The sequence below is a fragment of the Erythrolamprus reginae genome, chromosome 2, assembly GCF_031021105.1.
Source record: "Erythrolamprus reginae isolate rEryReg1 chromosome 2, rEryReg1.hap1, whole genome shotgun sequence".
NCBI lineage: Eukaryota > Metazoa > Chordata > Lepidosauria > Squamata > Dipsadidae > Erythrolamprus > Erythrolamprus reginae.
This window is the reverse complement of record NC_091951.1, coordinates 136,384,004-136,396,300: the sequence shown is the minus strand read 5'-3', so window position 1 is coordinate 136,396,300 and position 12,297 is coordinate 136,384,004. Positions and strand designations below refer to the sequence as shown.

Genomic DNA, 12,297 nt, shown 5'->3' with positions numbered 1-12,297 from the left:
ATCTCTGCTTGCAAGGAATAAACAATGAGAGTGGATTTTCTCCACCTTGCATTGCATATCTTTGCCTTCCTTGTCATAATGGGGGAATACAGCCAGGACTGCAATAATTTATGGAAAGGAGACTGAAACAGAAGCTCTTAAAAGACCTTCTGTTCCTGGAAGAAGAAGAAGAGGGGGTGGTTGTTGTGCTTCCATTTTTGAAAAAAAAAATAGTATGCAGTAATTTGTGAATCCTTTGAATGACTTGCCTTTGAATGCTCTTTAAGAGCAAGTTGTTGCAAACGTAGTTGCAGAGTTTAAACATTTCATAGGGAAGAATAGCCTTGGTACCTTCATTTCCTTGTGTGAGAAATTCCTTGTGTGTCCAATCACACTTGGCCATTAAAATTATATTCTATTCCAATCATAACTACTCACCGCTTTCTCCAATTTTCCTCCTGTCCTTTTATTTTTCCTCCCCACCCCCTCCACCCCCTTTTCAGCAGAAAAAGTAGAAGCACTGCCAGATCAGGTGCAGTCTGAGTCTCGCAACCGGATACGAGTGCGGCAGGACCTGGCTTCCCTGCCTGCAGAGCTCATCAACCAGATTGGAAACCGATGCCATCCGAAGCTGTATGACGAGGGTGACCCAGCTGAGAAACTGGAACTTGTGATAGGTAGCCCCTCCTTCGAGTTCAAACTGGTTCAGTGAATAAGAAAAATCTTGCTTACCTCTTGCATAAGATTCACACTCCGTACTTTGGGGGATTTGAGTTTTTTGCCTCAACAAAATGGAATCCTGATAACTGTGCTACAACAGAGTCAAAATTTGAGTTAATGTTACTTAAAGATACTGTACCTTAAATTCCCCAAAATTAAAGAAAGGAAAGAGTATAGATAATCCTTGACCTGCGACCACAATTGAGCCCAAAATTTATGTTGTTAAGTGAGACATTTGTTAAGTGAGTGCCCCATGGACTCTGCTTGCCAGAAGGTCACCAGAGGCGATCACATGACCTTGGGACACAGCAGCGGTCATAAATATGAACCAGTTGTCAAGCTTCTGAATTTTGATCACATGATGGTGGGGATGATGGAAAGTCGTAACTGTAAAAACGGTCATAAGAAGCTTTTTTCCAGTGCCGTTGTAACTTTGGTCACTAAATGAACTGTTTTGAATCTAAGATTACCTGTACAAGGTGCTATTACCTATTATGGCACCTTGTACATGTCAGAATACTGAGTCATGGAAAAGGGAACCAAGGAAAATGAATAACAAGATAGAATTATGCAGGTCTTTTTCCACTGAAATGGCTGTCGCTGTACATTTGAATATGGACTTGGAATCCAATTAGTTGTGAGGATAGCTTGTCCAAAGCATGTCAATATTTCATCCTTGTAGATATGCTCAATGGCATCAGCTACAAATGATCTGTTAAAGAACTCCATTGTTATTTTTTAATGTGTATGGTTTCTGAATGTGACATATTGTTAATCGGTCTTTATGGCTTTCCATTGTCCTACAAAGGACTGAGACACCATTTATTGATTAGTGGTCAGCACTGAGTAGAGGGAAAAAAATGCCCCAGTTCAGTTAGTCATATTAGCAGCTCCTGCCTCTGTGTTCGTTCCAAATGCTTTATTCAACTTGATCTAAGGAATGGGTTTCCAAAATACAGGCTTCTTTCAGCCCAGCAAAATAATCATTTATGCAACTAATTCTGTGCTTAGAACTTCAAAGCTCTTGCTTAGCTTTGACTTTGTCCTCTGGATATCTGCAAGCCACTAAAATTCCTAGCCACAGAGATGACTCCCAAACAGATCATGAGCCCTATTACAGACGTCATTGGTGTAACTGACTTGGTTGGATCAACGCTATCAAGTGAAGTGGCCTGTTTGTCAAACCCCTGGGTGGCATCACAATATTGGAAGCAGCAAGAAATGGGATGAGTCTCACCTTAACTGCATTATCTATTGTCCACTGCATATTGATATGGTGCTTGATAAGATGCTATATTGGCCTCTATACAGTCTGAATGTACACAACAGGCTTTGTTTCTGTTTCTGTTCAGGTACTAATGTGTACATCACTCGGGCACAGTTGATGAATTGCCATGTTAGTGCTGGGACACGGCACAAAGTGCTCCTTAGGCGACTACTAGCATCTTTTTTTGACCGGTGAGTAAATTATCTTCTGTGCTATGGAGAAATAAGTATGTGGATGTGGGTGTCACTTCCTGTGTTTACTCCTTCTCATCTCAGTGCTCCTTTCTGCTCTGGAGATGTAATCCTAGGCTCAAGGAACAAGATAGGAAATGAAACTCAGCTAAAGACAGATAGCAATAGCAACAGCACTTAGACTTATATACCACTTGATAGTGCTTACAATCCTCTCTAAGCAGTTTACAGAGTCAGCATATCCCCCTCTCCCGCTGGCAACAATCTGCACCCTCATTTCACTGACCTCAGAAGGATGAAAGGTTGAGTCAACCTTGAGCCTGGTAAGATTTGAACTGCCAAACTACAGGCAGCCTACAGTTAGCAAAAGTAGCCTACAGTACAGCACTCTAACCACTGCGCCACCGTGGCTCATCTGAATAGTAAAAAAGTGGAGAAAATTAGACAAAATTAGAGGAAGAGCTCCAGTAAGACACAATGTATAATAACATTTTAACTGCCTTCTTACCGTTGCTAGGAACACCCTTGCCAACAGTTGTGGCACTGGAATCCGTTCCTCCACCAATGACCCCAGCCGGAAACCTCTCGACAGCCGAGTGCTGCATGCTGTGAAGTGTGAGTGTCTATTCAAAATATTTGTAGAGGAGAGTGAATAAAATACAGGAGCAAAATACAGCGATCCCTCGATTTTCGCGGGGTTGCGTTCCCAGACTGCCCATGAAAGTCGAATTTCCGTGAAGTAGAGATGCGGGAGTAAAAACACCATTTTTGGCTATGGACAGCCAAAAACTACCCCCGCACACCCTTTTCCAAGGCCGTGCAAGGAGCCGGGCTTGAAGTTGGGGGCGGGGAGCGACGAAAGTGCGGAGGCCGGCAAAGATTGTTTTGAATGTCGGCCGCCCCCGCCCCTCCAGCACCTCCGGCCCCCTCGCCGCTACCCCCCGCCCACCCAATCCGCCCCTCTCAACGGCTTTCTTGGGGCATGGGTCCTCCTGCAGCAGCGCTGGCGGCTACGTCTTCTCGTCCTCCTCATTCGGCCGCTAGCAGCTCTGAGCGCTTTGAGAATGCCTGCCCCGCCCCTCCTGCAGTCCCTTAGCTGACAGCGCATTCGTCCCAGCTGTCAGCGAGGGGGCTGCAGGAGAGGCGGGGCAGGCGTTCTCACAGAGAGAGCGAGATAGAAAGGAGAAAGGGAGAGAGAGAGGGAGAAAGAGGGAGAGAGCAAGAGGGGGGGAGAGTGGAAGGTAGAGAGAGAAAGAGAAATGATAGAAAAAAGGGGAGAAAAAAAGAGAAATGAGAAAATGATTGAAGCAGAGAATGACAGGAAAGAGAGAGAGAAGTGACTCTTGGTGATGACGTATGACGTCATTGGGTGGGAAAAACCGTGGTATAGAAAAAAAACCGTGGAGTATTTTTTAATTAATATTTTTTGAAAAACCGTGGTATAGCCGTTTGAACCCGCGAAAATCGAGGGATCACTGTAGTACTTCCCACTTGAAAGAAAGGGGATACCTAGGAAATCTAGCTAGCGTGTAATCTCTTTGAGTTATCAAAATCTATGAGGCTTATATACCACACAGATAAATGTAGTGCCAGTTTTAAAAGTTTGAAGTCAGTCCTTTCTCCCAATTGCTGCTGAGGTTTTAAACTTGGGCCTGAGCCTTTGCAAGCGTGAGTAGGATTTTGGGGCTAGAAACAGAGGCAAAGAGCCACCGGGAACATTCCCAAATAGTTGCTATGGCAACCATGATTAAGGTGGCCTTCGTTTTCTTTCTTCAGTTTATTGCCAGAACTTTGCCCCAAACTTCAAGGAGAGCGAGATGAATGCTATTGCTGCTGATATGTGCACAAATGCACGGCGTGTTGTCCGTAAGAGCTGGATGCCTAAACTGAAACTACTGATGGCTGAAGGCGACGCCTACACAACCTTCATCAATGACAGTGGCAAAATGGAGCCCGACATCATGGGTGTGGAGCACAACTTTGAGACCAGCAGCCATGATGGGGATGCAGGCACCTCAGCCGAGGGCCTCCAGTGAAGTGGGCCCCCACCTCTTTTTCCAGGCGATGGCTTTTAATTTCCTAATTTGATTTTTTTTTTTTTTTGGTAGAATCGTTTTCCACATTTTCTCATTTTGTTTTTATTATTGTTGGGGGTTTTTCTGTTTGTTTTTTTGTTTGTTTTGGCAGAGGGGAAGGAAAGCATTGTGCTATCTCCTTTTTTAAAAAACAAAACGAAGATGCTTAAATTTTGACCTTTCTTCCTCAGGCACTACAAGTAGTAGTTTGAGCTCAGAGGAGACCTTGCTGCTGCTTCTGCTACTGCATTGGCAGTTCCGACTGGCATTTCTCCTCTCCCAGCCCCTTCTTTTGTGACTGTTTTGATTATATATATATATATATTATATATATATTAGTGGGAGGAAAAACAACCAAATCCACTTGCAAATACACTAAGGAAGTAATGTCCAGAACACTACCTGTTTCCTCCATCGTATGTTTGTTGTCTGCAGTTTAGGGCTGTAACTTGGGCTGACCATGACTAAATCCTTTCTAGAGAATGGGGAACATGAGCAGGAAAGGGACTGATCCTAACATCCTTGGGCTGTCACCTTTGCTCCCCTCAGTTCCAGCTCTGTCCCTCCCCTTCCATCCTTGCTTAGGTACACTTTAGGCAAGGAGCCACTTCCTTTCTTTTCATTGGTATCCTCACAATTTAGGTATACCTGCATGCACGCACACTAATGTCTGCTTTCACCCCTCTGAACCTATGCACTTTCTCCAACTGTGACATGCACCGATCTGTCCTGTCCTTCGGACCACTTCCTGAATTAATGTATCACGTAGGACATTATGCTTATTGCCTTTTTATTGGCTCAGAGCCAGCATAGAAAACCCTGAATTTCGAGCTGAGATTACTACTATCGTCTAACATTGTCTTCATTTCTTCTAAGCCAGCTTCTTCTCTGGAGTGGCTTCTTTTAACACAGAATGTGTCTGCAGGTTACTCAGTTTTCAGGCAGTTTGCAATGTCGAATATATATCCATGCAGTCTACAAAGGGCTTTTCCTCTAGGAGCTGGTAGTAACAGGTATATTTATCTCTTACTGCTGCCATAACTGGAAACATTTTTAGAATTTGCTTTTAAAATATTTTTCACTGAAAGATCATTCCCTTCCACTACATGTGGATTAGAGAGCAGAATAAGAGATTCTTATTCAGTCCTTTCTCCCACTTCAGGTAGTTTGCCAAAGGCAAACATGAAGTTTATAAAACAGTTTTTTATGGATGAGACAAAGCCAAGGAAGAAAGCATCACTTCCTTAATCCAACCAGTGTTAAATGTTCATACCAGCATGTGTGGATATTTCAAACCCCCAGGCAGCTGGAAAGAATCTTTACTGAATGGTTGGAATACTCCAAAAAGTAACTAATTACAATGTGAAACCTTACCTTTTGTTTTTCCCCACTAAAGGCCAATTTCATATTAATATGGTTTCTGAGTGATGTTTGACCCAGAAAAAGGGACTGCTGGTTGGATTCCATCTTAAGATGGAAAGTATATAAGTAAGTGAGCAAACCAGGAATTTTAGGAAACCATCTCTCCTACCTTTTTGTATTTGTGAAGGCGGTCAACCATACTGAAATAATCTCTCTCTTCCTTGGAAATCCTGGCATACTGATGTAGTTAGGCTTATTTTTCCTAGTAAGACAGACGTTCCAAACAATCCTTTGTGCATTCATGATAGTTGTTGCCAGACACTTTCCATAGCCATCCTTTGAAGTAATGTAGACCATTCTCCACAGCTGGGAAAGGCATGGGGGGGGGGGAGAAATCTATTTAATAAACTAAAACTGGAAATCATGACGGATTTGTGTCTCCATGAAGACAAATTTCAGAGCATGAATAATGTTCCATCTTTCTCCAAAAAAGATTACAAAAGCTCTGCAGCATATTAAAAATAATTCCCATAGTTTAGAATTCTTCCAAATACGTTGGAATGACATTAGCCTGGGCTCTAGTCTGCCCAGCATTCTGAAAGCTATAGTTCTAATCTGTTGGACCTGATGACAATTTCACTAGTATCTGATTTCACGTGAAAGGCATTAACCGGTTGTCAATAATGTTTCTCATAGGAATTTATCTATAAACTGAACCAAAACTGGCCTGAAAAAAGTTTTCCTTTTCCAAAGAAAGTTCAACAGTTATAGCTGAGTGTCAGTCATTGTCTGTTTATAAAGAGAAATAAGTAAGGTGTAAATCTTTTTTTTTTAAAACAAACCACCTAACTATACTGGTTAGATTTCAGCAGGGGTTGCAAAGTTTAGATTCAACCAGTCTTAGCTAAGGGGATGTACATTGCATATGTACATTTGTACGTAGGTGTGTATGTTCTTTATCAGGAAAGAGCTCAAAATTAACCCAGATGTGCTTTCATAGATACACACATTCAGGTCCTGGTTTATAAGGGGAGACAATTTTCATGCCACTATCTAGTTCCCAAAAAAATCCCTTGGTACATTTCTATTTGTAACAGGGGGTGGGGAAAAACACATTTATAAATCATTTCATGAATTGATAACTCTAGCTAAATTTCACTGTATCAATATATATTTCTACACTCTAGGTAGAATGCTAAGAATGCCTCACTGAGCCCACTAAACTGGGAGTAAGTGTGAATAGTACTGATGACTGAGCACAATGAGAGCTTTCTTGCATACCTTGATGGAGCATTCGCCCACCAACTGTGCGAATGTGAATGTATCAGTCTTGCCTGAGAAAATCATGTGGGTGGATTTCACCTCCTTTAAATATACTTCATGTGCATGTCCTACTTTGCTCAGAAAATAGCTGCTTGGTACTTCAAAGCATGTTGCTGGTTTTCTTTAGTTAGAATAGGCAATCTTGTTCATTACTGACTTTGGTAAGTCCAGGACATTTTCTAACCCCGGAGGGAGGTGGAGAGGCAAAGGGAAAGACGAGTACAGAATTTAAAGAGGTATAAAATAATGTTTGAATTGCAAGGGTATCATTGTTAGATTTTGAGCTGAAACAGCCAGGCCAGATGCAGAGGACCTAATTACTTGAATGCTGGTCCAGGAGACTGTAATTGATTGGAGAGAAACTTTCCGAAAAGTTATTGTCCCCGTTTAAATGTAGGTAAATTTGCCTTATAAATCTAAGGTATTATACTCATTCCTTCTTTTACTTATTTCCTTCTTGTAATTCCACTAAGGAATCCAGAGATTACCGTTTTTGTGAATTTGCAGATAATTCTGTTTTGTCTGTTTTTCTCAGAATTATAATTCAGGTGCTGCTATTTTTAGAAATCCATGATGAAGTGCACAAACCTTTTGGCATCCCACTGCATGCCCTGCCCAATGATACTATGAGCATTTGCTTTACTATAAAGAAATGGCTCTTCTAGGATCTCGAAAGTTAATTATTAACATTAACTCCAATTCACACTTCACTGCATCCACTTTCTTCTAGGTCCTCTTTTCTCTTTTTCTACTAGTTTATTTTATGCAGGAGAGGTTTATTTATTACCTAAATACAATTCACCCAGTGCTTCTATGGAACTATGGTCAGTTATATAACAAACCCCGCTCATTTCACATCTGATTAGTATTTTTCCTTAAAAGGTGGAAGAGAAGTTAATTTTTTAAAAATCATATACATTTTCTAGAAACCAAATAGGGGTATAGCTCATTATTTTCTTACACTACAATAATCTTTAATCATATTCTAGTTGAAAAAAAAGTGTTTAATGGATGGTGTTTAAAAGGGATGTAAACAATACAAAGTTTTATTGGTATGGTTGGTATATGTGTGTGAGAGAGAATTATAGTCTCCACCTGAATTCTCAAATAGTTTTAGGAGAAAAATTAATCCGCTGTCACTTTTGAAAACTGGCCTTGTTTAAACAATGGAAAAATGAGAGCATTGAACAAACATTGCATATTTAGCTGGATTGCAAGAAAAAGAAAACTAGGTATCTAATCAATGCATGTGCATTGTTGAGGAGAATGCCCACCTGCATTTCAGTGCTTCTCTAAGTCATACATGGAATTATAGGGATGAATATTACAGTATGAATAGAGACACATATCCAGGTCACAGTTTTTATAGGAACAACTAATATAGAACAGTTGCATGCACATGAGTTCCTATTATCATCTTAATGCTTGCGTCTATCTCTCACCCATGCTGCCACCCAAATTGTTGCATGTAATATAGAGGTTAACCAATTATATTTACCAGCTATTCTTTCATGAACATGAATGTGATTTTAATGAACAGACTCTTAAGATAAACAGCTGTGGGTACCGGCAGTAGTAAACTCTTAAAACACTTTTCCCCAGACAAAAACCATGCCGTCTTGTTTCTCAATCTGCATTAATCCTAGTCTTGCCGTTTTCTGCTAGTACCACTCCCAATTCCTGAACTCTGGTTTATGTGCTCCAATCCAGCTGCGTGGTAGACTTTTAAAATGCTATGCTTTTGTCCTATTTTTCTTCTATTCTCCTCGGCACATTATTTCTCTTCCCTTCCCTAACCACATAATGTAACATTTTTTATTTGAAAAGGCAGAGGAATTAAGAGATTGTAATGGCATAGACATTTTTTGCATAAAAATGCATAGAGGTTCATACGTCCTACTACTATCTCGACCTCCAAACTAAAATTGGAAGACTTATTCTTTAAATTCCACTCTTGAGTTGGGATTTAATGCAACATATTTTCTTCAGTGGATTAAGTACTATAAAACAGCGAAATAACATCCAGATTCCTTCCCCCTACATTGGTTTTTAGAGCAAAACATATTGCAATGACAACAGTATTTCACTGTGTAACTCAGAACAGAATTTATTTTCCCTAATCATTAGGAGTTTTTCCTTATAAAAATGTTAGATTGGTCTTCTCTTATCTAGCTTAAGATGTGAAAAACCTTCTTAGGTTATCATTACTTGTTCAGATGAGTGTGAACTAAGCATCTTACAACAAAAAGATGTATCATGCATTCATCATCCCCTTCTCAGTAATCTTGAGCAGAGTTACCTGGATGTAAGTAGTAACATTATTAGGCTTCAGTTTGGACACTGTGGGAGGAACAATTGGCTTTTCTCAGTAACCCTTTTTGTGTGTACAAATGGATTTGTTGCTACTAATAGTGATAAGAAACCAGCTGTTTCCTTCAGCTAACTGGTCAGATTAATCAACTAACAAGCAGGAAAAGGAGGCAGGGCTTTTATCATAGCTGTCCATCTTACACCGAAGAAATGAAATTTATGAAGAATATAGTTTTATCCATATTCATTGGATAACTTCTTCTGAAAGAGGTTTCTAATATCCGTAGCTTCCTCCCACTTCTCAGCCACCAAAGTAATTACGATGCTGGGAAAGGCCAAACAGAAAGATCTAATAAGGTATGAACAAGAAAAGTGTTTGGTTGATCATAATGATCTCATCTGGAATGGCTCCAAGCAGAAAGTAACAGATTATGAAAACTAAGAATAACTTGCTTTGGGATGAAAGCAGGATACCTAGGTCTATGTGCCCCCCCCCCCCAAAATTACATTGGCCTCTTGTCAACAGGACATAAAAACGTATGGAGCCTCCAAGGTCAAAGCAGTCCGTAATTGGAAATAAAATTGCATGCATACATCTGTCAATGCAGGGCAAGTGTAACTTTAATACATATTCAGAGGCATCCAGAACCTAATGTTCAGCTGAATTTACTTTTTCTATAATGCTTGCTTCTCATTCTTTTACCCAAGATAGAACTATTGTTATATTTTGTAGTATCGTGCATCACCGCATCACTCACTGGTTAAACATTTTGCGGTCCTGGGTACTTCCCATTTTGAATTGGAAAATACAGTTCTGGGCAAAGTGTGCTCAAGATGTGAATTGGGAGGCAGCTATTTATGTCTGTCTTTAGTTCCATTAATATAGTTAGGTGGCCTTGTAAATGAAATAAATTGGTGTGGGCCCAGCCTTTGAGACTGATAAAGAAGATGGGAGTTATGATGGAATCTGCTTTAGTAAGATGACACTTTTGAGGAAGTGTCACGACAAAATGAAATATATGGTAGGTCAACCTCTTCTATCCCACTCCTTTTGACCAACAGATTTTGCACTGACAGTCACCATTATACTTTGGAAAAACTCTGAAATCTGCTTTGAGTTCAGAGACTGAGAGAGCAAGAGAAGTGTAGATTGCACATAAGCCTTGGCATTTTTAAAAATCTTGAAGTGAAGACCATGGGGCTTTTTTTGATGCGGAGAGCGAGGTGGAAGGGATTGTGCAATATTAGTGGCACCTACTGAGGATAGGCAACCATTTCTTGCGACGCCTGACTTATTCTAAGAAAATAAAAGAAAGGCACCAATTTTAAATGAAAAAAAAGTGCATACCCCCTACTCCTTTCCTGTTTATGAACTTCAGAGTCCATTTGGGCCTTTGAATCAGTGCCACTGGGGGTGTATATAAACTGGTGAAGTTATTCTGGTGGAACATAAGCTAGTAATTCTATTTACACTGGAAGACAATTTGAATAGCATCTTGCCATGCATGTTTCACATGTGATGGACTTTTATTTTATTGGCAGCAGATGTGATCGCTCTTGGAACCTCTTGGGGGGAAAAAAAGTTGTACGTTGCTTGCTTTTCTTACCAGGAGGCTTGACTACCTTAGAAGACTTGCTGTTGCAAATGTTGTAAGCTGGTCTGTCTTCCAAGACAGAGCTGCCAGAGCTCCATTTTTAAAACGGTGGGTTACAGGGGAGAAGAGTTCTAAAGTCTGGGCAGACTGAAGGCCTTTGGGACTGTAGTCTGTAATCCGCAGAGATCTGCTTTGTTGCAATTCATATTTGCTGTCTAGTCTCATGGATGGTAGCTGAGGTTGAAGCCAGGAGGACATTCAACATCTACTTTCTGAAACAGGAAATAATCTTCACCCACTTGTCATACTTAGGAAAAAAATTAGATGCCCACATTTAAATCCCAGAGGATCTCGGAAGATTCAGATGGGCCTTTTCTCTTTGTTGAGTCTTTTTCCAACCTTCTTAGAAATTTCTTCCAGTGGGCATATTTGCATCTTGGATATGCTTTCTCTAAATAATGGAAAGAACAGATTGCAGAGGGGATGGGAGGCCTGACTTTTGTTGTATCCATTTTTGTCATATTTTATTTTCCTTTTGTCATTTATACGCTGGTCTAGGACCCTAGTAAACATTTGATTTGTCGTTTCCACCCCCTTCACTAAAGCAAACAAATCTTTTTTAAAAAGGACAAAAATGTATACGGAAAGCTCTAACAAAGCCTGACAATGTAACCTCTGTGCAGATGCAGCATGGACTCTTTTCTTTCCCTTCCAGGCGCTTTGGGTTAATGCAAGCAGCTACTCCAATATATCAGTACCTCTCCCTTCCATGCCCCTTGTAAAATCCTTTCAGAGAGGAGAATCGATCCTTTAAAATAAAAAAATAACAATGGCAAAACCTCCCTTTTCCCATCCAGAAGCCCATCCCAGGTCCCTCGGCACCCCAGGCTTTTACCTCTGAACTTTCCCCTTTGCCCTCCCCCACCCTCAGATAATGCCAGTATTTGTTCTGTGTTATAAGTGCCAAGAAAAATTTTGTGACTCCTCATCCCTGTGACCTGAGAGTATCAAGAATTGCACATTAACTACTGTAAAGATTAAAAAAAAAAGAGGAATTCAGAAATGTTAATAATAAAAAAAAAGTTTGTAACTATTGTGTCCCTGGCTATTTCATTAACTTCATTATTACTCTGAGATGTTCTGCGATAGCTTTGCTGAATCTTATGGACTGGATTTACGGTATTTAATAATGAATTCAAGCCTTGGAGTATCGTATTTCTCAGCATCGTAACTCTATGTAACAAAGATAACACAATCATTAGCGGTTTTATGTTCTTCAAATTCTATGGTCAAAACTAGTTCTTCCTGGTTATTCTTATTGCTTTAGTATCCTTACTCTGCTGAAAATAGAGCTAAATCTATAGTTTTGTATGTAGTCGGTAGAAAGCCACACTGAAAAATTGGCATATGTTTACATATTTTGGCTCAGAATTGTGTGAGAAAAATATTCTACATTTGACTATGAGAAGCAAATA

General features: G+C 40.2%; 1 protein-coding gene across 6 annotated transcripts in view; it reads left to right on the top strand.

Annotated features, from left to right (window-relative positions):
* Nucleotides 1–11,912, top strand: part of NACC1 (nucleus accumbens associated 1) — a 63,882-nt gene extending 51,970 nt beyond the window's left edge. For 5 of the 6 annotated variants that reach the window (XM_070739524.1, XM_070739529.1, XM_070739527.1 and 2 more), the window contains 4 exons: nucleotides 483–656; nucleotides 2,052–2,157; nucleotides 2,675–2,772; nucleotides 3,934–11,912. In XM_070739524.1, the coding sequence (XP_070595625.1) occupies nucleotides 483–656; nucleotides 2,052–2,157; nucleotides 2,675–2,772; nucleotides 3,934–4,193 (638 nt within the window). In that variant the 3' untranslated portion in view covers nucleotides 4,194–11,912. The remainder of the gene's footprint in view (nucleotides 1–482; nucleotides 657–2,051; nucleotides 2,158–2,674; nucleotides 2,773–3,933) is intronic. The other variant, XM_070739525.1, reaches the window with a different exon arrangement.
* The last annotated feature ends 385 nt before the right edge of the window (nucleotides 11,913–12,297 follow it).